Source organism: Episyrphus balteatus, chromosome 4 (assembly GCF_945859705.1).
Source record: "Episyrphus balteatus chromosome 4, idEpiBalt1.1, whole genome shotgun sequence".
Lineage (NCBI taxonomy): Eukaryota > Metazoa > Arthropoda > Insecta > Diptera > Syrphidae > Episyrphus > Episyrphus balteatus.
The window spans coordinates 17,362,414-17,387,952 of NC_079137.1; the positions used below are offsets into that span (position 1 = coordinate 17,362,414).

Below are 25,539 nucleotides of genomic sequence, written 5' to 3' on the forward strand. Positions count from 1 at the left end.
CAGACAACTGAGAAAATAACTTTTTATAGAACAATAATATATGTTACTTCTTCTAACACTTTCTGGTTTAACATTTTTCATATATTTTTTTCAAAATAATGACCATAGGTATATAAAAATTTTTTTTTTTTGCAAAAACAAAAAAAATGTGGATTTCAGTCCCTTTTTCGAAAAAAAAAAATTAAAAGTATGATATTTAACTAACTTTTTGTACTAATCCAATAACTAGGCATTATTATCTTTCAATTAAGCCATCGAAACCTAAAAAATTATTTAAAGGAATATTTTTTAAGAATTTTTAAAGATATGTTACACGAGATTAACGCTGGCACCGAAAGGGTACCACTTAAGATAAAAAAAAAACCTAAAAATATGGCAAACGGAATCGCTTATTGTGCATCACATTCTGCAGAAAACTCAATTTCGACATATATGTAAGTTGACTTTTGTAGTTATTCCTTGTTGCCACAGATGTATAAGGAGTGTCAATTTATATTCTGTCATCTTTCTTTTCAGGATCCCAAGAAAATAAATAGGATATGTTGCTAGTAAGCAACTACTATTTCTAAGGTCACGAATTGATTATCTCCAACAAGCTTTTTTACCCGTTCCTAACTTTGGCTGACACATTGTGCCGGAATCAAAATATTTCAATCTAAAAAAAACATGTAACTATTATAACTATAACAGTCATTTTTGAATATTTTTTAACTATTCTGTTCCATTGAAATCTATCAAGTGACATTGTGACAATGCAAATTGTTACAAAATAACTTTTGTGTTTTAAGTGTATTTCACAGTTTAAGACTGGGTGAACCACTACAGAAACGGCTTAGCGTTTATAAATAGGTGGATAACTTTCACTTTTGTTAAGATAATTGAACTAAATAAATTTTATTAATTTAGTTAATATAGAACAAAATTAATCGTAACTGATGCTATTGTTCTTGACCTTGTAATGTTTGAACAGGTGTAACTTCTGCACTGCCCATAATATCGTAAAGGCCCTAACTACAAAATTTTCGATTTTGATTTTTTTGCATTTTTGGCGTTAGGGCATTGTCTCTGAGATATCCTCATTTATTTTTTTAGCCTAGGTCTTCAAATACGTCAGAAAATTCAAAGTGTACTTTTGATTTTTTTCATTTTTATATGGAAATTGCGATATAAGATTTACTGTTTCCCTCTATAACTAAGAAGTAAGAAAAGTGTAGTTAGGGCCTTTACGAGATTATGGGCAGTGCAATTATCGATAGCATTAACCGAAATAAAAAGAAATAAGAAGCTCAACTCAAATATTAATACCTTGTTTTTTTTTTCAAGAAAAAATCTTAGTTTTTGAGAACTTTAGAAAAAAAAGTAAAATGAAGAATAATATTTTACTTTGGAAGAAAGTAAAAAAAAAATCCTTTTTGAACCTTTTTCTCTATTGATACCTTTTTAAAAGTAATAAATATCATTTTTGAGGTCGCTATATAAATAAATTATAAATATTTTTCGAAATACTACTTTTGTTTTTATTTACTCTTTTTATTTAAAAAAAAAGTTAGTTTTTTTTAGAAAAATATTTACAGTTGTATTTATTGTTAGATCCACTACAAGTAACAACCCTTCCAAAAAGAATATTTAAGACAAATATATGTGCCCATGATTATGAAAGTGGACTAAGCCACTTTTTGCATTGTTTAAAGAATAACTTACATAATAATTTTTTTTATAACGATTTAATTAAATTTCTTTTATGAAATCACTAGAGGAGCAATAAAGAAGTTTATTTACCTACTGCAATTTCGGTTTCAAATAAACTTTATCCCTTAAATTATAATTATTTTTAGGCTAGATTTGATGGCATTTTTAGGAGTGACTTAGTCCACTTTCATAATTAAGGGGACATATCAAAATCCGTTACATAATACTGTACATATTTGTATTTATGTGTCCCAAGACGGGCAAGGATAAAGCGAACTTTTTGCATCATGAAAGGATTCAAATAAACTAAATTAAGAAATTCATGACATCGATTAGATCCGAATTAAATAAAACCTTAACTAGGACTTTTATTAAAGCTATTTTAAACAGTAATAGGTGGTTTACTTAGAAATTAAATGTCTGCAGTGTTTGGGATTGTGGTTGTAGCCGAGCCTGTGTCGGCTGGGGATTGGTCTTCAATCGATGATATTTCATTTGCAACAATTATCGCAGGAGCTTCATCGTTGTTATTATTTACATCTGGTTTTTCTTCGACAACTGCAGGGATTGCTTCGTTAGCTTCCACCGACGACGTTGGAGCAATACTTGTAGGAGCTGATTCAACTGTAGGTGTTGGTGGAGTTACTATTGTCTCAGGAACAGTTGGAACAGATTCTTTTATTTCTGCAGCTGGTGGTGATTCTTCAGATTTTGAAGATCCTTCTGTTACTTCTTTAACGGGTTCCACTTGCACTTGTTCTACTTTGGATTCTTGAGGTGCCGGTTCGGCTGTTACTGCCGGTATGTTGTTTTGAACTTCAGTTTTCGATTTATCTTCAACATTTATGATAGGATTTGCTTTTTGTGCGATGGGCTTAACGATTTCTACTTTGGCACCTTCGGTTTTTTCCTGTGCCTTTTTTGTGGTACTTGCTTTTGGTTTTGGCGAAGGTGATGGACTTGGGCGTGGTGTTTTTTGTTGATCCATTATTACAGATGTTGCTTGAGGAGCCGGACTGACACTGCGTCGAATTTCATCTTGTTTATCTGTTAAAATTTGACGAATTTCTTTGATTGGTTTCAACAAAAACACTGGAACATCTTCGTCACGATGCTGAAACAAAACTTCTCCTTCAAATTCAACAAGTTTATGTTTGCGTGCTCGAAGTAAAATGCCAACAACTTTATCAGATATGTAAGTATAGATCTTAAAAAAAAAAAATTATTACAGATTAATAAAAAAAAATCTATCTAACTCACATTGAAAAGTTCACCAAATGGAATGACTTTCATTTCAGGTTCGTCTTTAACATCGTAGCCTTCAGAATCAATAATTTGACAAAGCTCAAGCATTTCCTTAAGAACGTGAATGTTGGCTTTTTGACCACGTTGTTCTGTCAGGCTTCCAGCTAAAGGTCTGTAATTTTTTTTATTGATTTTTGATTAGGAAAATTATTTGAATTTTTCTATTTAATATTATTTAACTTACTTTCCATATTCACCTTTCTTAAAAGTTGGCTTGGGAAGACCACCTACACCTGATTGTGAAAAAGGGTTCAAGTGTTGTGATTCCTGGTGTTTCGATACAGCGTTATTAAACATTGCAACTTTTGATGATAGGGGAGATTCCTGAGGAAATAATAATAAAAAATAAAAATTATTTCAACTGATTTTTTTTATTACTTCATTAATTAAAGGGTGATTTTTTTCCATTTGAAATTTAGAAATTATTTTCCGAAAAAGATTGAAATAAATAACTTTGGTTTCCACAAAACTTAGGTATGTACTAAGTTTGCTTGATAATATTCCAAAAGTTTTAGTATAAAATCCTACAGTGAATTTTCATAAGAAACAAAAAAGTATTGCTATCCAATGTTGGCACCAAAATAAGAAACTGATAAGTTTTGAAGGATTGCAATTTGGGAGAGTTACTCTAAAAAATAGCATTAACCTGGATTCCGCTTCTTTTTCAAGAGTCTTTTTTACTTTTATTTTAATTTTATTAAGGGCCAATTTTTCAATAGTCAGATAGAGCTTATTCCGAGGAATAAAAGTTTTTTTTTTATATTGACATTTATTCTTCTGATAGTCTGACGATTTAAAAATCAGGGCTTAATATCTTTTATTGGTTTTATTTTTATAACTTGATTTAAATACTATGGGTAAATGCTTTAAAAAAAACTTAAAGTCTGTTTTCATCTACATTTTATATGCACATTTTAGCAAGGAGGTAGTTTTCAATGAATCATTCACTTTTTAAACACCGACAAATCCGGTTCTGAATAATTGAGGCACAACAACTATTCTGCCAAATTCGTCATGCAGTTTTGGAACATTTAATAACAAAAACCGTTTGCATAAACAGTGTCGTTAGTATTTTCTCAAAAGGACATAAAAATAGAAACACCAAATTTTTGTGCATGAAGCTTGTGCCTGATGTTAAAAACAATTTATTTAATAATCAGAATTTTTGTTGTCACATTTCGGGTAATTAATTTAGAAATATAAACACAGCGTACACGTGGTAGGGAAATTTTTTCCTATTTAATATTTTATTTTATTGTTTAATTAAATTTGACCTTAAATAAGCAGCTTAATGTCTCGACTATATGTCTGCCTATCGACTAAAAAAAATTTGGCGCAAAACGACGAAAATATTTCGTTAAGTTGTATTAATATTTTTATTTGTTTGAGTTTGATTTTTTTTAATGCACTTGTTTGTTTATTAAGAAACACATTGTTTTTATTACACTTACTTCCGCTTGAATGTTATTCTAAATTTTTTGTCTAACTCAAAATCCCCAACTGTTATAGACAATGTAGATCCGGTCTAACGGCCGTTGAACAAATGAAGAAATTGTTATTTTTGTTGAGCGATTTTAAACTGTTGTGCTATTAAAAGATTGGATTTCTTTAAGAGGTGACCTTTAATCGAAAGTTTTAAATCTTCTCTAAATTGTTTATTTAAAGCAATTCTTCTTTTAATTGATAAATAAATAAATGAAATGAACAACAACAAAATAAATAAGAACAAAATGGTACAAACAAGTCTGTGAACAAAAACTTTAAACAATAATGTTAAAATATTTGTTTTTTTTTTTGGTCCTCTAGAAAATTCACTAAGCTGATGCAGGTACAACCTCTGAATTTTTAGAAATAAGTTCTAATTTTGCGTTGGTTTGAAGTCCAAATTTTGTTCATATAAAAGTTGATATACATATGTATAAGACTTGTTACGAAATTTGTCAAATTGGTCACTTTAGCTACTAATACGTTAACGAAAAAATTTTTTGATACACTGCATAAGAGGGTGTTTCATTTTTATATCACAAAGCTATGTATTTTAGTAAAATATCAATGTCTTACACCTTAATAATATTCGTTAAACATACATAGATCACATGATGTGCAGATGTTCAGCCGAAAAAAAAAATACCTATTTCCTGGGTACTAAAGAGACTTTTCTGATGGAAGTAGTGGTGTGGAACTGCTTACGACTGCGCCCTAAATCTTCGTCTTAGGACACGCATTATTTCGCGAAACATCGAAAATATATAGGAGGAAGTATAATTGATATATGTATATAATAAGCCGCCAATGAAATTCAAGGTGATTAACTATTCATGAAGATAATCAAAGATTCAAGAAGATAATCAAAGATTTGTAAGGCTTTGAAAATGTTTGAAAAAAATTCAACATGAAACACCCTACTGTAGAAAAATACGATCTTAATGCAAGGATTGCCAAATATCTTTGTTAAAAAAAAAAAAAAAACAAAGAGAAACATGATATTGCAGTCGCTAAATCATTGAGTATTATTTTGCACATAAATACATTACATATGTATGTTTATAGATTTATTGATTGATTGATCATGTTGTGGAGTTGTTGTGTAGGTTACATTTAAAAATAGGAACTAAATTAATAGATTAAAAAAAATAATCGATTAAATTTGTGTGAATAGTCTTTAATTTAATATATACCCATCTGCTCGTGCCTCAGAGAAAAAAATTGTTAGTTTATAACGATTTGTATAGTCACTTTATAAAATTCAACGAAATTTTGTGAATAACTATTTTTGAATAGAAAATAGTTACAAAATAATTAAAAATGACTATTATAATAATCAAATGCCAAAATAAAATAGCTTGGCATCAACGCAAAAAACGATTGTAAATTTGACTTTTACCTTACATGGAGCGAAATCGTCGATTAAGATTATCAACAATCGACTATCGTGTAAGGCGATTCCGCGCCACCCCACAAGTATAAGTTGTGGAAAATTAATTCTCAAAGTCTATCAAATTGTTTTTTTTTTTTTTTTTTTTTTGAGCACGAGTGCATTTTGATTTTGAATAACCGATGAAGTTTAAGTTGGATCCTTTTGATGAAATTATTACTATGAAATGCCCTATGTATTTATTTTATTTAAACAAAAGTTCTAAATAAACTTTAATAAATTAATGTGTAGGTACTTTAACAAATATGTACCGATATTAAGTTCAAGTAGGTACTATACATACGTAACAATACAACAGGTTTTCTATAACATTGCCTTTGATCTTTATATCAACAGTTAAAATAGTGTAATAAAAATATTATATCTTTTGGTACTATAAAAAGTTACGCCAACAAATAGGTGAATACCTAATAATACATTTGAATGTTCTATAGAAAGTCTAATTAAGGGTGATTTTGTTCACTAGAAGTTGAACATAACTTGAGGATTTTTATCTTCAACTTCTGAAATTGGTTTTATTCACTCCAAGTTGACGTTTTCAACTTTCGATTTTCAACTCTAGAGTTTATCAACTTTCGGTTTTCTCAACTTCCGGAAAAAGTACAAGTTTGCCGACTTGAGAGTTTACTTCAAAAAGATTTTTTTTTGTTTATTGTGAAAACAAAATTAATGTTCCAAAGCAACAACATTTTGGCATTACCTTTTCTTTTAAGAGGAATCAATGCAAAATGTTGCCCCACTAATTTAAAGAACAAATTCATAAAACAAAATTAAAGAACAAAGCAAAAACTATAACCTTTTTTTTTCTTATATTTTTTATTAAAACCTTTAAATAAAAACATTATATTTACTTGAGAGTTTGCTTCAAGTTGAGCATTAGTGAACAAAATGGCCCTAAAAGTTAAAAAAAAAAAAAAACACAAAAAGAGTTTTGAGAGAGTTTGAATAAACGTTCATAAAATTTTGACACCAAATAAAACAATAAAACATTTTAGTGTTCTTAAAAAAGTATGGAAACAAATCAGCTATTTCCCGGCCTATTATGTGCCAACAGACGTGTCAATTCAATAAGGTAATGCATTTTAGCCAATTCCTCAAACAAATACTTCAATGTAAGCTTGCACCAGTTTACATTTCGAATGCACATTTGAATATGTATCGTAACCTAAACCTACTTGAGGGCTTTCAATTGATAAGATATTTACGAGTAGGTACATATATTGTCAGGTTTGTTCAAGAGTAGGTATAAACCTTAAAATGAGCTTTTTTATTGTTTTTCTTTTTGTTTTATTTATTTATTTTTGAACGGCTCGCAATATAGCAAACAATAAAGCCAATGGGCCAGGGGCGTTCACACCACTGGGGCAAAAGGGGCGGTGCCCCGGGGCTCCCGTCACGCCCAAAGACCACAGCGCAGCGGTGACGTGAAATAACGCCCTACGAAATAAGGCCGCATCGGCCCTTATTTCCATTTGTAATGGAAATTAGGCCCTGACAATGCTTGCGGCCTTATTTCCATTTCAACAACGAAATTAGGCCCGTCGGGCCTTATTTCGTTTTTTCTACTTGGAAGTAGAAAACAAGAACATCTGAACTTCCAAACTTCATTCTATAAAAAAAATTAAATGTTATGTGAAGTTCAGAGCGTATAAGCGTCAGATGAATAAGCGGGGATGCAGCCCCCTACAACGTCTTTTTCCCTTCCTAGGGCATATTATAGGATTTGGGGTGGAGGCAAGGTTGAGTGAATTCAATATTTCTTTTAGTTTCCTAGAAACTTTAAAATTTTGAAGAAAATATGCTCAAACCCAAACTAACACCCACCTTGAATCGGTGCAGCGAACTAATTTGAAAATTTCATCTGTTGTGCGTAATAATTCTACTTTTCCGTTATATTCCATCATTTATATTGGGAAACTAGCTGACCCGGCGGACTCCGTTCCGCATTTTTCTAGTATTTATTTTCAATTTTTGGCTTGGAAATGTATTAACCTTTTCCAATACAAAAAAATCGGGCCACAACTTGATATATGGAGCACAAACATAAAATTGTATAAAGTATTAAAAAAAGCAAACCATTTGTCTGACAGCTATCTATTATAATTTTAATTGGAATGTGTACGAAGTTTTATTAATATTATTATTAAGGTATAACAACATAAATCTTCAGCGGAAAGCAAAATGGTACTATGTCCTTAACAGATCCTATAGAGTTACAATAATTTTGCTTTCCCAGGTGATATGTATGTTGTATGCATGCCACTGTTATTTTCTGTTATTGGCACGGGTTTTTTGCGTCAAATATAGTAAAAAAATGTTTTTAAAAACAAAATTGTATATGTCTCGAACTCCTTTCAATCACTTGCAATCGCTACTAAAATTTGATAATCCAGTCAAATAAGGGTTTCACTTCGTTTTGGCATTCTATAACATACCTCAAAAGTCTAGAAAAATCTCATGTTTGCAAGTCGCGATTTTCAAGATCAAATCGCGAAATGGAGATTTTCAAAATTAGCAATAATATACAATGGTATATATTATATATAACTTCGAGGTATTTTTTAATGCTGATTACAAAAAATCTAAAATCAAAGCAATCTGACGTCTCTGAAAAAAGTTATATCTGTTTTTTTTTTTAAGTGTAAAAATACCTTTAAATCATGTCGCTTATGCTATTAAACATATAAAATTCCAAAGTTTTCTTATTATTTTTATTTAAATCTGCACCTAACTTAGTTTAACCTGCAAAATTAGGACTTGCGGACATGAGATTTTTTTTTAGATTTTTGACATAAGTTATAGAATATCCAAACAAAGATAGAAACAAAAAAATTAGCCTATCAGCACTAATTATAAGATTGTTTTTTAGTGCATATACCAAAATTTCCCCTTTTCTCAAAAAATACCAATTTTTCATAGGTATGAAAGTTTTTTTCATTGCATTGTTTTGATTCTTAATGATAATGGATATGAAAACCTTCATGCTAAATTTTGTCCTTCTACCATAACTTTTAAGGGTTTTTCGGTAGTAAGTTTGCAACTGTTATAATAATATGGGTTAACAAATGAAAAACAGGTACACTTTTTTCAGAGACGTCAGATTGTCTTGATCTTGTCTAGATTTTTTGGCATCAGCATTAAAAAATACCTCGAAGTATTGTATCATATGTGAATATAATACCATTGTCTATTATTGCTTATTTTGAAAATCTCCATTTCGCTTTGATAATCGCGACTTGCGGCATGAGATTTTTCTAGACTTTTGAGGTATGTTATAGAATGCCAAAACAAATATATTGAGCAAAAAAAATTTCTATTAGAATTCATTCCGCGGTTTACTCCTTTTGAAAAACCGAACACCGTGAGATACTGAGGTACATAAACGAATACATACCATCGCTTCCGCCACCAGAAGTCTACGGACTTCACAGTAACGCTGGCATCACTCGTGATCTTCAAATGACCAATACCCTATTGGATTCTATGATCCTCACTTTGGGTAGTTCGTCAGCTGATGCAAGTGATGAAAATAGCGAAGCTAGTCTTTTGGCAACAATTCATCAAATACAATTAAATATGCCACCAGAATTCAATATCGAAAAGGCTAAGGAATAATATCCTGTTGATTATAAAGAATCAATGAATACCGTTATTGTGCAGGAAATGGAACGTTTTGCAAAGCTACAAAAAGAAATCATTGGAACTTGTGTGGAATTGCAGAAAGCAATTAAAGGAATTTCTGTTATGACCCCGCAGTTGGAATTGGTCATACAAGCGATTCAGTTTAAGAAAGTTCCCACCAAATGGATGTCAAAATCGTATCCTAGTTTGAAGCCATTAAAGCTGAAACACAATCACGCTTTGCCGTCGATTTTGACAACTGCGAAAAGTTCAACTATAGGAAATCTGTGTATCCTCACACAATGACGCTTTTCTTACGTACGCTTTTTTTGACAAACGTAAGGAAACGTAAGAAAGCGAGCAAAAGTTCAACCAGACTGAACTTTTGCTCGCTTTCTGACATTTAACAGACATAGTTACAGTCACCCACATTATTATTGCGCCAAATGTGAATAAAAAAAAATAAATTATTGCAAAACTATGCGTGTTTTTTAATTTCTCTATATAGATTTTGCACAAAAAAACGACATAGAGATATTTTAAATCAAAACAATTTACGTATTAAAAACAAAAAAAATTTAATGATGTTTTAGACTGAGTTTTATTGTTAAAAACAATATATTTTGATTGGTTTTGTTTTTATAACTATAGGATTAAAGAATAAACAAATTTCTTTGCATTTTTTAAACACATTAATATCCTAATAACGAAGAAAAAAATAACAAAAATAATAAAAATTATTTAAATTATTTCTATTTTAATATCCTTTTTCATTTTTCCACAATTAAATCAAGATAAAGACTTGGCCCAATAATTTTGTGAGTGACTGTGTTTTTTTTATTTGACAGCAGATTTTATGTTGCAATCAGCTGTTCAAAGTCAAAGTGACAGAAGCGCGCTTTGAGGATTTCTCAACGTAACGCAACGAAGCGACGCCCTAAAGCGTGATTGTGTTTCAGCTTTTAAGTTCGTATATAGTCGACTTTTATAAACGTTTAAAATGGCTACAGGATTGGTAAATAAAAAAATTTTATCGAATAGGTTTTTTCGGGTTATCATGATTCTACTGTTTTTTTTTTTTTTGTAGGTATGATCATGGTAAACCAGCAACATTCTGGATTTCAGGATTCTTTTTCACACAAGCTTTTCTAACCGGTGCCATGCAAAATTTTGCTAGAAAATATAAACGTTTTCACCTTATTTGACTGTATCATGACATTTTTTGGCTATTTAGGAAATTCAAAAAGTAGCCATCTGTTTTTGTAAATTGTAAAGAAACCGACTTAAAATGAAAAGATTCCGTCTTAATTCTATACATACGTCTAAATATTAAAATATTTTCTTAAAAAGATTAAATCATTTTAAATTAATGCGGAAATTGGTAGTTGAAACAACTTAAACAAATTTTAAGTTTCAGTTTATCATACCAATTTTCAACTGTGAGATAGCTTAGTTGTTTCTATTAGCCATGAATATGAGCTCTTTGAACCCCAAATATTGAATTTGCTCATGACTTGACAGCAGCGCCACGTACCAGGTCCAACTCTAAAACAAAGCCTGTCTCGAATGAACCTTATCAAACGCAAAAAATTTCATAAAAGTCTATACAGCCGTTCGGACTCCAAATATGGAATTTAGCTATAACTTGACAACAGCGTCAAGTCTTTCGAACTCCAAATATGGAATATTTGCCTTTAATTTGACAACAGTTCCACCTACCGCATAGGCGTACAGTTATAATTTACAAAACATGGATGGGCCTTATCACACAAACGAACTTTCACAAAAATCTGTAGTCTTTCGGACTCCAAATATGAAATTTGGTAATGCTGATCAAGAACATCTTGGTCTGTTCAATTTGGAACAACCAATCCTAACTGTGCCAATGCTTTACTTATTTGTCCTCAAGTCAGACTTTTTTAATTCTGAAAGCTTTACAAATTAAGCTTAGTTAAATCTTTTAAAAAGCGAGAGTGTTTTTTTACTCGTACAAATTGACAGCTATGTAAAGATGTGAGAAAAGGTATTTTTTTTTTTTGATACAAACCATCTACATATTAATACCTTTCAAACAAAAAAAAAAAATTACCAAAATCGGACCAGCCAAACGCGAGTTTATCGGCCACACACACTAAACGAACTCTTTTTTATATATAAGATAAGTTTATCCAAATGTGTGTCAAAATATTTCTCCCTTCAACTTGGAGAACAAAAATACATTTAAGAAATTCAAAATAAATAAAATTGAGTTATATACTTACTCAAAGTAACATAAGTAGATTCAATTTAATTCCAATGTTCAAATGCGAAGCGGAAACAAATTTTTCTAACCCGAATTTTAATGCGAAGCGGAAAAAACTTTTGGCCACGTGAGGATCAATTTTGAGGTGTGAAAATTAAAAATTCGCGCGAATTTTTAATTTTTAATCCGCTTCGCATTAAAATTTGGGTTAGAAAAATTGTTTTCCGCTTCGCATTTGAATATTGGAATTAAATTGAATCTACTTATGTTACTACGAGTAAGTATATAACTCAATTTTATTTATTTTGAATTTCTTAAATGTGTTCTTGATTTTACTTATTTCTTAAAAGTTTGTACTAGAAAAAAAGAGTGCAAAAACTTTGTGAAGACCCGCGATTTTCCATTTTCATTTTTCAGTGCAGACTTTTGTAAAAAAAAAAATGTGCGAAAGACACCTCATCTAATACGATACAGTATTAAAAAGAAAAATTATTTTCCACCTCCCGCTTCACCCAAAAGTGAATTTCGTTCCAAAAAAAAAAAAATTGTGGTTCTCACATTCAGCGAGAACTAACTTCCCAAAAAAAGTGAAATTATTTCCTACTCTAAGTGAAGTAATGTCCCATAAGAAAGCCGCATCCCCTTCCCATATTTTTCTCACTTCTTATTACTTAGGTACTATAAACACGAAGCAAGATTTCGCTTCCTATAGAAATGCGGCCTTATTTCTATCTCGAATGGGGTCTTATTTCTATATTGCAACTGAAATAAGGCCCGTCGGGCGTTATTTCGGTTTTTCCATGGAAATAAAGCCGCATTTCAAATGGGGCCTTATTTCGTAGGGCGTTATTTCACGTCACCCTGTGCAGCAGGTCCCCAAATAGAGACAATGCAACCTTCAACCCTTTAACGGAAGACACAGTTCCGCTGGGAAAGTAACACGGCCAAGAAAGTTGAAAAGATTGAATAGGACGAGAGCCAATATTTTTGATATTAAATGTTAAGTGGTCTTATCAATTTTTTTAATGAAAAAAAGGCCTTCCTAGAACAATAGGACATAAATGAATGATCACATAAATGCCGTGTAAAGAAAATCGTGAAGGGTGAAGGAGCTGATAGTGAACCAAGTCACAAAATGTGAATTCGGAGATATAACGAGTTAAAGTAAATACGTTTCTATTGAATCTTATAGTGAATATTTTTTTCGAACAAATGACAATTTGAATCGAAACACTTTTGGATCAAACAAATGAAAGACGTAAGTAGAGTAAAACATTGCTCAGATTTTGGCTTTAGATTTGGATTTTTTTCTTTTTTTGACTTGGTCCGTTTCAGCTGTGAAACCTCCATATATATTGCAACTCCGACGCAACAAGCATAAGAAAGCTTAACGTTTTTGTCAACAATTCTATGCGATACTTCTATGTGCTGGGACAGTTTTGCCATATTTCAAACTATGCGAAACGCTTATACGGTATTACTTTTAAATATTTTCTTTGTTCTTGTAGGATTTAGGTATTAAATTTGGTTTTCATGAATAAAATGATGCTTCTTTTTCCACGCTCAGAATGCGGATGTGAACAATTACAAAATTAACATTCCTTATTTTACATCTCCAATTCGGAGTAAAATCACCAAAAAACATTGCCTACATTTATTTTCATATATATATTTTTATAGTTCACATGCTAATTATGTAGGTATCTACATTTTTCAGTTTTTATGTATAGACAAAATAGAACATCAGTGTTTTAACTTTATGTACATTTGAATGTATGTACGAGTACGTTTATTTACAATTTAAAATTGGATAAGTGGCATAGAACTGTGTCTCTTAGCTTTGGTATTTCAATCTGTTACAGATAAATCACAAAACTAAAACCCCAAAAAAATTCCCACTTCGAGTCGGAAAATGAAATTTAAATTGTTTGCCATTTGGCAGAATAACGTATTATTTATGTGCATTATAAACAAATTATATATGTACGTACATTGTACATACATAGACATATAATATGTGTGAGTGTTTTTTTTTTAAGTTTATTTATATACAAAGTGACTGCTGGGATAAAAATTCTTGGCAATGACCATCAAGATTGCCGCCGCCGCAACAGCCGGACAGCCGTTTAAAGACCCAGAAGTGCTATCGTCTTCGTAGCTGTCTTCATTCATTTAAATAAAACAACAACTAATTCGTATGCGACCGAAACAACGAGTAAAAAAAAAATGTTTTTGTTCACACATTTTTTTTTTTTTCTCAAGAATTTTTAATTTTTTGTGTTTGTAGTTGGAAAAAATTAAGACAAGAATTCCGTTTTTTATTTTTTTTTTTTTGAACATAACATCCGTTCTTTGACAATGGTTTGATATTCGAACTTCGAAACATTTTTGAAGAAGGATTATATTTTGAAGAGTGGGTGGGGCAAATAAATTCGCAAGTCACCTTGAATTAAGTTTTTAGAAAATTTTATTGTATTTTCATTTTTAATATAATTTTCCTTTAGCCAGCAAATGTCAATCTTCAATCAACCGCCGAGAAATATGCTTTTGTTCCACTAAATCTTTTAGCAAACTATCTTTAATGGTGACCAGGATCCTAGGGAGGCTCTATCTACAGTTCATTGTGGATGTGGATTGGGGCCTCAACCATTAAGCTTATCTCCATCTTTTGCTAGCTGCTTCCGGTTTCGCATGCCGAGTTGATTGAGGTCCCACTCCAGCTCAGACAAGGTCTTTCTCTAATACGCCCAGCAGTCCCTCTGGGGTTTTGAATGAACAACAACAACTTGTGTGTGTTACCACCAAGTTAATATGCTGAAGTTATGTTAATTCTTCTTTATATCGCGAAACTGTCAATTGCCAGTAAGTTGTAAGTTGGAGAAATTAGGTCTGTTAAATGAATCTGATCCGCACAGAAAAGAACAGAAAAGATCCGAAAAGCACAGGTTTGTGTGTTTCATCAAGAAAAATCTTGCCCCACACTGCACAGTTTAGTTCAATTTTTCCTGCTCCTACTTTTTAGGTAGAGCAAATGAGTGAAAAGTGTCAAGCAGCAGCTGATTTGTTTTATTTATTTTATTTATAAATTATGAAAAGAAAAAACAAAAAATGCAAATTTCTTTAGAACCTTCTAAATATGAAGAAAAGAATTAAAAAATTGAAGAAAAATGCTATTTAATTATAATTTATTTGAATGAAAATCTTAGAGGATATAGTATATGGAGTGCTTGTTCCTATACCTAATACATTGTAACGCCATATACATGGATAGGGGTCGCTGCCTTCGTTTTTCAGTGCGAGTCCGGTTCCGCAGCTGTAAATAAACACGCTTGTTGATGACAGCCATCTAATGAAAATAAAATGGAGGCATGCACTCATCGAAAAACTTAAAGAAACTAGAGCCCTCTATAAAAGCTTCACGGAACTAACAGCACAAGCACTCCATATATTATATCCTCTAAGATGAAAATTCATTACAAATAATTTTTTTTTAGTTTGAAATTTCAAAACGGATAGGCAACAGTCAACCCTGCAAAATCTTACGTTGTACTTTTTTGAACTTTTTTGTTCTGAAAGTTTTCACGTATTTGTGCTGTTCTGATCTGTTCTGTTCCAGTTTTTCTTCATTAAACAGACCTATTGTCTGATTTATGTTCGTTTGAAGGCTACCATAACACTTTATTTTTATTTTCAAAACTTGCAACATAGGTACATTATGTCTTTTTGAATTGCCTATGTCTATTCTCATTGCTAGAAACGTATTTGAATCAAACATGTAAGTATTTGAAAAAATAAACATGTTCTATTTGAAACAAACTCGAATAAAGTAAAGAGAAGCACATTATACATTCTTATCAAATAGAAACGAAGTTAAATCGCACTGGAATTCTTCAAATTATTTCGACTATGACTTAATCGATTTCTATTTAAATTAAATTGAACCGATTCCATGTCAAATCCCCAAATCGTATTTTTTCGAGTTTGATTATTGATTGAAACATGAATCGATTTTTTTTTTTATCTCAGTGCCTCAGCAACAGCTTAGACAGTACGTAGGTACATCTATAATTTGTTACAATAAAACTCATTTCATTAAAATTCTAATTTAAATTTTTTTTTTATAGAAGGGAATCAGGCATACCTATTATATTTTTGAAGAACAAAAATACTTAAAAGTAATCCTTTCGCATGTAAGTATTATTTTTTTTATGAAATAATTACAAAAAATACAAATTAAAATTTTAAAATAAAATCATTCAGGGAAATACAGTTCAATGAGTACACGATATATCACAGCATTTCGTATTGTTTGGAAGACAATCATGAATTAAATATATAATAACTTTCCAACTTCAGAGAGGGCGAAAAATAATTTGCAAACAAATAACAAAGAAAAATTATCATTCTGGGTCAATTTTAGATTATTATCGTGGTACACTAATTAAAATTGTAAAAGAAAGCTAAGAGTTTTTGTCTTACCTTAATTTACTGTGTTATAAAATGCAAAATTTTGCATCAGCAAATCAAACTACATACACGACATCGCGGCACCACATTAAGGGACAAGCTTAATGACGAACAATGGGTGAAACGTGAAAGAAGCATTGCAAGTTTTCCCATAAATAACAAAAACAAAAACTTAATTAAGTTATTTTTTCTTGTTTGAAATACTGAGAATGTGTAGTTAACCAAGAAATAGGTATCTGGCTATTTTAGTTTCTTCTTTTGGAATTAATGTATGAGAAAAGAGAAGCAGTTTTCGTTATGTGTTCTATTTATATGAAAGTTCTTTTAAATCTTGTTTAATCATATTTTTAAAGAGGGGCCCTTTAAATTTATGTATATAGGTACACACATGCATGTCCTATTTCTTCCACAGAATTATTTTCTCAGAAAAGACAATAGTAATTTTAAATTCAAGGGATGGATTGAATATGCGTGGAGAAGGTTTAGGGAGAAATTTGCTGAAGTCTGCCTGTCAAACCGCGAACTTTCTAGAGGTGGGTCATATACATTTTCCTGGGGGGTGGAATCTGCTTTACAATTCGTACAGAGATAGTGGAATTTCTAAAGCCCTGCGTTGAGTGTCCAGTCAGTCCTAGAAATGGGCTAAAGTTTATTTTGATGCAAGACAATGCACGAGCTCATAGAGCTAGAGTATTTTCGAAATATAGGGTAGAGTTGCCTATTTTCGGCCGTCTCCAGTTTCCGGCCACCTTTCGGGAAATCGTTATAACTAGGGATTTCATAGGGTTTATTCCAAAATTGTGCTCTTATGCTGTTCTCTTATTTGTTGGAACAGCATACGAGCAAAAATTTGGAATAAACCCCTTCGAAATCACTAGTTAAAACGATTTTTCGAGAGGTGGCCGGAAACTGGAGACGGCCGAAAATAGGCAACTCTACCCTATTTGAGATGTTGGTATATCAACTTGGGAAAATGCTGAAGAGAAGATGCGTATACGCAACCGACATCTACCTCCAAGCAATCTTGATCAGCTTAAAAATGCAGTGAAGTTTCGGGGAATATTTACAACAAGACCTACAAAACTTAACTGATGAAATGAAGAGACTACTCCAAGTTGTCATATCCGCTAGAGGAAGCAATGCCTATGATTGAATAGAATTATTGGAAGGAACTGAAACTAAACTAAACATCAATATTTTCATAGCATACATCTTCTTAAATGCTTTTGACCTCCAAACAAAGTATGCCATATTATTTTTTGTAAACTGCTCAAAAGAAAATAGGGCCCACCTAAGATTTATTTTGAAATAACCATAAAAATTACCTAATTGGTTAACATTGTCAAAGTGAATCGATGCATTGTACAGCTTGAATGTGTATTGTATGCCCTATGGAAATCGTTGTTCAAAGCAATTATTTGTAAAAAATTTTCTTTTAAATACAAATATTTTTTAGTTGCAATAACACTTTTTTTTAATGCAAATAAGATTTGAAATTTTTTTTATTTGTAATAAATATTTTTTTTAAATTTGTAAAGCATTTTTTTTTTAATTGACATTGATAATCAGGTATTTGGTGAGTTCACACCAGTAACGCAACTGAATCAAGGAACAACTAAAAGGAAACGCTTATTACACTGGTCAACAAGGTTTTTGCCACAAGAACCAAAATATACTTTTCTAGTAGTTTTCGGGGTGCTGAATCCGAATCTGAAGTCAGAAAAATTTGATTGGCCTTCGTTTTTGAAATATTACCGTTAGAAAATGTCAAAAAACGTAATTTTGGCTGTTTTCGAGGTTATGTTTTTATGTGGAGTAATTAATTGTGAATAAATTTGTAACGGTGCCAATAAGAGCTAGTTTTATTCATTCAAAAAATGTTTAAATCTTTCCGATATCTCTTTTATTGCCCGAGATATTTAAAATTTAAGTAGCGGTCTTTGAATCAGAAACAACACTGGCCAACCAAATTACACTTTTTTTGCCACAAGAATCAAAATATACTTTTCTGAAGGTTTTTGGGTTGCTGAACTCGAATCCACAATCAGAAAAATTCTATTAGCCTTCGTTCTTAAAATCTTACCGTTATAATATGCAAAAAAGGGTTTTTTTTTATAACGGTTATATTTCAAGAACGGAGGCTAATAGAATTTTTCCGATTGCGGATTTGAGTTCAGCAACTCAAAAACCTTCAGAAAAGTATATTTTGGTTCTTGTGGCAAAAATTCTGTGGCCAGTGACTTAAACTTTAGATTGAGTTTAGTTTCTCTTTGACTTATTAAATGAAACTAAAGATATCTCGAGCAATAAAAGAGATATCGGGAAAATTTAAACAGTTTTTGAAAGAAGAATATCTGTTCTTATAATACCATTACAAATTTGTTTATAATGAATTACCCCACATAAAAACAGAACCTCGAAAACAGCCAAAATTACGTTTTTTTGACATTTTCTAACGATAATATTTCAAAAACGAAGGCCAATCAAATTTTTCTGACTTCAGATTCGGATTCAGCACCCCAAAAACTAATAGAAAAGTATATTTGGGTTCTTGTGGCAAAAAAAAAGTTAAATTTTGTTGACCAGTTTTATTAAAGATATAATATTAAACACATTTTTTGTAGCATTGTCGCTTGACAAAGTTATATATTTTGGAAATATCAAAATGACACACTAGGTCGTATGAAAAAAAGACCTCTTGCTCTTTTCTCACTCTTCAAAACATTTTCTTTTGATGGATCTCAAGTAAATGCTCTGTAAAGTAAGAAAAGCTTGAGTTCATGTTTTTGCATACTACCCATTGATAAAAAGGTTTCGCTTCGGGTACTTAAAGATATTGCCTGTTTTTATGATCCTGACTTTGCCGACAATTTGTCAATATGCCACCAGATTCGTAAAAAATTTTTTTTAAAAATCTAGGATCGATATTTTCTTAGTTTTTTTTTTATTTGTCTTAGCAAAAATTTAGGATAAAAAAAACCCAAAATCACCAAAAAAGTTAACTTAAGAAACCTTGGACTTTCTTCAACACTGTAATAATGGACCGATTTTCTTAAAATCGCTTCGTTTTAACAAAATCTTGGGGCGATATGTTTTTAATTTTTTTCTCCAAAGTTCAGGGTCACGTTTTTTTTAATTTCAACTTTTAACTTAATATTTTATGAATTTCTAAACAGAGATACATAATAGTTTTGATTACAGGAAGTCAAAACTTATTTTATATTTGCTTTAAGAATGCTGAAGGAATAAAAACATTTCTACCTAAACTAACCTAACCTTTGCGTTTTGGGCGTAACGAGAAAGAAATTTAGTAGTAAAAAGGAACATTTTAAAAGATCCATTTCTATTTTCTTAAGTTTACTATCGTTTGACCCAAATTTTATAATTCGTAGATATATATGTATAAGATATTTCAAAAGTTCTACATAAAATCTTTATTTGACAGTTTACGCGTTATGTTTTATGTTTCTGATTTTGTTCATTTGATATTTTACTATGCAACACGAACTTTTGGAAAATGAATTTGAGATCATTTTATTTCTTTTATTTGTATTACGTTCATTTTTGGATTTTTTGTTATAAATTAAAAACCAGAAAAATTGGGCTTGAAATAGAAACCTACTGAAAATAACCATACTTTTTAAACTGGTTAATCCATTCAAAGAGCAAGTAGGTATACGCGATCATTAACGCATGGGCCCAATTCAGAACCAGTAAACAAAAATATTAAACTCACCACAACAAATCGCAACGCTCCGAGTTCATGTGACACATCAGCCATTCTTGATTAGACTATAACTTTTAATCGCTTTTAAATAGTAGATACACTAGTGATCTCAAGAAGACACACGAAACTAGATCTCTTCTCTGGTAAAACTAGATCAATAAAATGTTTCCTAGGAAAATCTTCTTTCCCGACTGAAGACTACTGAACTGTTTGTCTGTTTATTATTATTTTTTTTTTCAACTTCGGTTACGCACTTACAAATATTATGACGACGTGCGTATACGAAAAACACAGATTTCCTTTAGATCACCTTTAAATCGAATCGAATAACGATTTATGCACTTTTATCTCCGTTAAATAACTGCCGTTTGTTTTGAAATTGATTTTCTGTTTTTATTATTATTTCTTTTTCTATCTTTGCTCTCTACGTCACATTTAATTGACGCACTATCTTTTTTAAACACTTCTTCTAAATAGCTTTTCTCCTATTTTCTTTTTTTTTCGTTTGCGCCTTTGTTTGACTGTTTTCCGCGTTTCACTATGAACAAAGTAAAAGACTCTAATAAATGTAAAAAAAGAAACAAATGGAGTGAGTGCGTTGTTCCACTTCTTTTCAGATGAGTTGGTTGGAAAAAAGTGAGCTGCGGTGCAGACGGTCGACGGCTTTTATATCGGCTAAAAGAATAATTGTTTGGCAAATAGCTTTTAGAATTTCCCCTGATATTTTCTGAATGAATGTCTTAGGTGTGTGCGTTTGGGAAAGCTCAATGATTTTGCGCATTATTGGGTGCTGTCTGCTGTTCTGGTGTGCTCTGGCGGTATGGCTTTGTATACGTTTCATTAAAGGATATCACTTCGCACATAAAATTAAAGATTTGTTTTGATGAAATTGAAAAGCCGCATTTTCAATTGAGCATATACATACTACATACACACATTCAATTTTGGGACTATAATAAGTGCGACAGTGTGTTTTTTCAATTTTTTTTGGCGTAAAAGAATGCCTTTCCGGGTATGAAGGAAATATGCAATTTTCTTTTAATATTTTTTCGAGTAATTTGAATGTTCAAGTTCAGATTTGAAATTCTTTTTAAAATGTGTATACATACAAATATCTGATGATATTGAAAGAAAATGCTATGAAAATAAATCACCATGCCTTTGTCCCTAGACTTTTTGTTTTTTTTTTGGTGTTGTGCAAGTTCATTTTGTGTAATATTTTACTAGTAATAGCCGGTTACCATGTCCAACAAATTGTTTTGTGGGTGACATGAATCTTTACCTTCATACATACAGGGTGTCCCAAAAGTAATGGATCAAACGAAATGTGCTGATAGGCCAACTTTAGGGCTCTCAGAATTTGGTAACTTGTTCATCCCAAATCTTAACGGTTTTCGATTTAATGCAGTTTTTGTGAAATTTCGATAAATCCTGACTTTGCACAGTATTTTGCTTCCTCCGCTTATAATTGATTTTTGTTTTTACAATTCTTTCACTAAAACATTGCCTAATAATAAGAAATAATTAATTAATCAAAATATTTTTTATTTCATTTGCCATTTTGCTGCAAATTAATTAACAGTTAAATGTTTTATAAAAACTCAATTTCTTACTTTTATTTCAGAGCAACACCCTGAAAAAAATTTGTATGGTGTTACACTGGTTTATTTTTGAAAACTTGCCGTGTTATTGCAGTTTTCAAAAATTTATAAAAGTTTCCAAAGTTGAAGTTAGAACTAAAGATATTACAATTTAAAAGAAACAAAACAGGGCTTTTCAGAGAAAAATAAACACATTTTCTCGACTGTTGTTTGTTTATTTCTTTTTGAATAAAAGCCTCGATTTTTGTTTGTTATTTTGCTCTGAAAACCTCTGTTTTTTTTTGCATTCAAATTGTAATATCTTTCGTTCTAATTTCATCTTTGGAAACTTTTATACATTTTTAAAATCTGCAATAACACAGCAAGTTTTCAAAATAATAAACCAGGGTCACACCATACACATTTTTTTCAGGGTGTTGCTCTTAAATAAAAGTGAGAAATTGAGTTTTCATAAAACATGGAACTGTTAATTCATTTGCAGCAAAATGGCAAATGAAATAAAAAATATTTTGATTAATTAATTATTTCTTATTATTAAGCAATGTTTTAGTGAAAGAATTGTAAAAAACAAAAATCAATTATGAGCGGAGGAAGCAAAATACTGTGCAAAGTCGGGATTTATCGAAATTTCACAAAAACTGCATTAAATCGAAAACCGTTAAGATTTGGGATGAACAAGTTACCAAATTCTGGGAGCCCTAAAGTTGGCCTATAAGCATATTTCGTTTAATCTATTACTTTTGGGACACCCTGTATAAGACCTCGATTAAATCCACTCCACAAAAACAATTTAGTTTATAGGAGTAATTGTATAAAAAGCTAAAATGAAGTACAATAGCGCCACTTGAATTTTCAATGCAGGTGATCTTATTGAAACTGTTATTTCTACTTACCTCCTTGTTACAATATACCTACAAACAACATTTCATAACCAACTATTTATTCTATAAAGCATTTGGTTATTTAACACTCATTCCTCATTTCATAGTTATAAACTAAAAAATAAGAAATTCCTAAGGTGCACTCGGGCCGGGCGTATACGTACTATTTAAGAAATACCATAAATCCGTTTTTTTTTTTTCTTTATATCATAATCGTTTTTGAGCTGATGAAGCTTCAACATCCAAACCGTTTGTATTAATACCTATATACTCACCATTTTACATACATATGTACGTTCATTGTTCTGTTGCATTAAAATGTCTATTGGATGAGAAATTGCCACGTTCTTAGCTACCCGTCGGCGGCGGCGGCAGCGTCTCCTGTCATAATGAACAAATTTCAAATATTACGCAGTTAAAGTGGCACAAATCGTTGACAGCAGCATTAAAAACTCAAGACCCAGGAACACAAGTATATTTTCAATTCTACAAATGCGATGAAGCGTGTGAGCTATTTATTTAAAAAAAGCTATTTATTTATATAAAAGTTATTTGCTTTTGATTTTTGTGTACTAAAAATTGAATGTTACGTAGGTAAAAAAAAAGAAAGAATGAGGTACTATATCATGAACATGACAGACAAAAACTACGATTATACTCGTATACATTGTGCATCTACATAATGTTTTTACTTGTAATGAACAATTTTGTATATAAATTTTTTGATTAACAAACAGTCAAACTATTTAAATCTTTTGTTAAAACAGAAGCAGCTAAATAAAATCATAAGGTATTACATTTACAAAAGTGTTTTTTTTTTGTATGTTAATACAGTGGCTCTTAATGTAAGCAAACTACTCAGTCAAGTTCATGATAAAAGAATTTCGCCCAGAAGTCATTTATACACAAATCACGTTGTCGAAACGACGCGGCTTCATGCTCCCAGACATCCTCTCTCTGTAAGAGGGCAAGGTCAGCATTTTGGGCACTCTGCCGTCATTCTGTTTTTCATATACATACAATACATTCATGTATACAATATACATTTACAAATACTCATATACTTAAATAAACATCCAACTCTATCAATGACTAAAATATTGTGTCACAACTTTGTCGGACGTATTTTTGGTGAAAAACTTTTTGTCGAAAATGACAGAATTGTAAACTTAGTCCCCTAAAAAGTACATAAAATGCTGATTAATTTTAGACAACACTTCAAGAATATTGATAAAGTCACCGTATTAGCACAATTAGATATTAGTCATTGATCTTGTCTAGGGACAAGACAGTCGAAGCCTTACACAATAAATCTAGTTCTCTCAAGACATACAATAAGTTCTATTGTTTTTTTAAATTCTAATCACATACGTACTTAGTTCAATTTACACTTACATACATAACTTATTTTAATTAATGAAATTCGAAAACAAACAGACTGATGCATTTAGTTTTCGGCATAAATAATGAACATAGGTATACTGACAAGATGCCCAGTTGTCAGATGAGTGATTTTCGAACGACAAGCTATGCATCCACCTACAATTCGAATGTGGCTAGGTAATGAGTGATGAAATTCAATTGCAGCTATGAGTTAAAAATAAATTGTTAAATTTTTAATGGCATCTATCGAATGAACTAGGATTTTCCATATTTGGTGTTTCTTGTCGAAAGCACATTTTGATAATTTTTTCCACTGAATTTTTGTAAAGCTGATAAAGAGAAGGAAATATTTTAACTTTTTATTACAGTACATCTTTGGGCCGAGTAAATTTAATGATCTTTTTTTGACATGAGTCCAAAGAGATTTCCATCGGAAGTTTACAACTTGAAATGTCGTTGAACTAAAAGTTCTTTGTGCCTATTTGAGCTGAACGGAAAATTTTCTGTACAATTAAAGTAAGTCCAATGAAACCATGAGTACGCATAATCCAGAAATATTGTATATGAACAAAATTCATTTAAATAATGTAGGTATTATTTTAAGTAAATTTTGGGGATGCTACGGGAATATGAAATGTTCATAATATTGTGATATATGTATGTACCTTGTAGGTAACAGGTGATTTGCAAAAAAGTGCAAAGCGTGTAAGTTGATTCAAAACAAGAAGATGTATTCGAAAGCATTTTTCAAAGAAATGGATTTTTGTTTTGCACTGTATCTCATACATGGGACACCCCATGAAGGAGCAAGGATTAGTAACTAACAACTCTCAAACATTCTTGTGTGCGTGTATTTAATATCCAACAATTTACCGGTAAGTCCGAATAGCTAAGCAGAAATTCACTTTTTCATGGCAATGATAGGTACTCTTGGAGGCCTGGTCAATTCGCCGCATGATGCATCACCTACCCCTAATTTTTTTTATTTACCTACTACAAAAAAAAAGAAAACTAAATTATTCAAACACAACAGCAACACTTACCGTTCGCGTACACTAAAACCGAATTATCGGCCGACATCGGATCGGAACTACTCGGACGACTTTCTCGGACGATCGTCTGCATACACTGCTTCCGGTCTAGGACGTCGCTGCCGGTCTGTATTCTGACTTTGTTAAACTTGAGGTGCATATAATAATTGTTTTCAATGGAATATTTTGAAGAAATTTATATTTTTGAAAATTCATACCGCCAATTTTTGCAAAGAAAAGGCTTTTAGCAATATCTATGTATAAATCAACCCGACAACGGACGAAAAATCCAAACAAGTTCGGATTATGCCGGTTGATCGGTTATTATCGGGCGTTATCGTACGTCAACGGACGATGTCACTTTCAGTGGTGTACGCACTCTCTTTTCTCTCTATGTGCTTGGTTCTATCGGCCGAGTTCGGCCGACAACGCCCGACTATTATTCGGCCGATGACGGATTTGGTGTACGCGAGCCGTTACAGTATCAGCCATAGCTTTTTTAAACCAGAAAAGAGAATGGTTGCTTTTTTATAGGTTGCGTTCCATTGTTGTAACGCGTAGTTACCTATAAAAATGAAAAGGTCTTTATGAGTGGAGTATTTCATTTTATTGGCATAGCATACGTCAGCATCTTGTGCTACAACAACTCCAACTATG

At 31.4% G+C, this 25,539-nt stretch overlaps 2 protein-coding genes and 1 long non-coding RNA gene across 5 annotated transcripts; 2 read left to right on the top strand and 1 right to left on the bottom strand.

Annotated features, from left to right (window-relative positions):
- Positions 1 to 2,017: 2,017 nt before the first annotated feature.
- On the bottom strand, positions 2,018 to 20,633 carry LOC129920189 (uncharacterized). Of its 3 annotated transcripts, none has more exons than XM_056001424.1 (4): positions 19,996 to 20,633; positions 3,179 to 3,318; positions 2,950 to 3,106; positions 2,018 to 2,896 (listed from the first exon to the last, which is right to left on the bottom strand). In XM_056001424.1, exons 1-4 carry the CDS (start codon positions 20,038 to 20,040, stop codon positions 2,102 to 2,104), a joined length of 1,137 nt encoding a protein of 378 aa, XP_055857399.1. In that variant the 5' UTR covers positions 20,041 to 20,633; the 3' UTR covers positions 2,018 to 2,101. The 3 variants fall into 3 exon arrangements, with proteins under 3 accessions (XP_055857399.1, XP_055857402.1, XP_055857400.1); XM_056001427.1 differs by lacking the exon at positions 19,996 to 20,633 and adding an exon at positions 4,446 to 4,597; XM_056001425.1 differs by lacking the exon at positions 19,996 to 20,633 and adding an exon at positions 3,373 to 3,501.
- Positions 9,036 to 11,448, top strand: LOC129920199 (dynein axonemal heavy chain 12-like). Its single transcript, XM_056001448.1, has 3 exons — positions 9,036 to 9,771; positions 10,518 to 10,565; positions 10,638 to 11,448. The coding sequence occupies exons 1-3, from the start codon at positions 9,569 to 9,571 to the stop codon at positions 10,753 to 10,755; spliced, it is 369 nt and encodes a 122-aa protein (XP_055857423.1). The 5' UTR covers positions 9,036 to 9,568; the 3' UTR covers positions 10,756 to 11,448.
- Positions 15,814 to 16,298, top strand: LOC129920200 (uncharacterized). The gene is made up of 3 exons (XR_008773205.1): positions 15,814 to 15,848; positions 15,917 to 15,982; positions 16,053 to 16,298. It is a non-coding gene; the product is annotated as an uncharacterized LOC129920200 (long non-coding RNA).
- Positions 20,634 to 25,539: the final 4,906 nt, after the last annotated feature.

Coding starts and splice junctions, on each gene's coding strand:
- LOC129920199 (XM_056001448.1), top strand. CDS start 9,569: ATGAATACCGTTATTGTGCAGGAAATGGAACGTTTTGCAAAGCTACAA. Junction 9,772..10,517: donor CCTAGTTTGAAGCCATTAAA/GCTGAAACACAA, acceptor TCAGCTTTTAAG/TTCGTATATAGTCGACTTTT. Junction 10,566..10,637: donor TTAAAATGGCTACAGGATTG/GTAAATAAAAAA, acceptor TTTTTTTTGTAG/GTATGATCATGGTAAACCAG.
- LOC129920189 (XM_056001424.1), bottom strand. CDS start 20,040: ATGGCTGATGTGTCACATGAACTCGGAGCGTTGCGATTTGTTGTG. Junction 3,107..3,178: donor AAGAAAGGTGAATATGGAAA/GTAAGTTAAATA, acceptor AAAAAATTACAG/ACCTTTAGCTGGAAGCCTGA. Junction 2,897..2,949: donor CATTTGGTGAACTTTTCAAT/GTGAGTTAGATA, acceptor TTTTTTTTTAAG/ATCTATACTTACATATCTGA.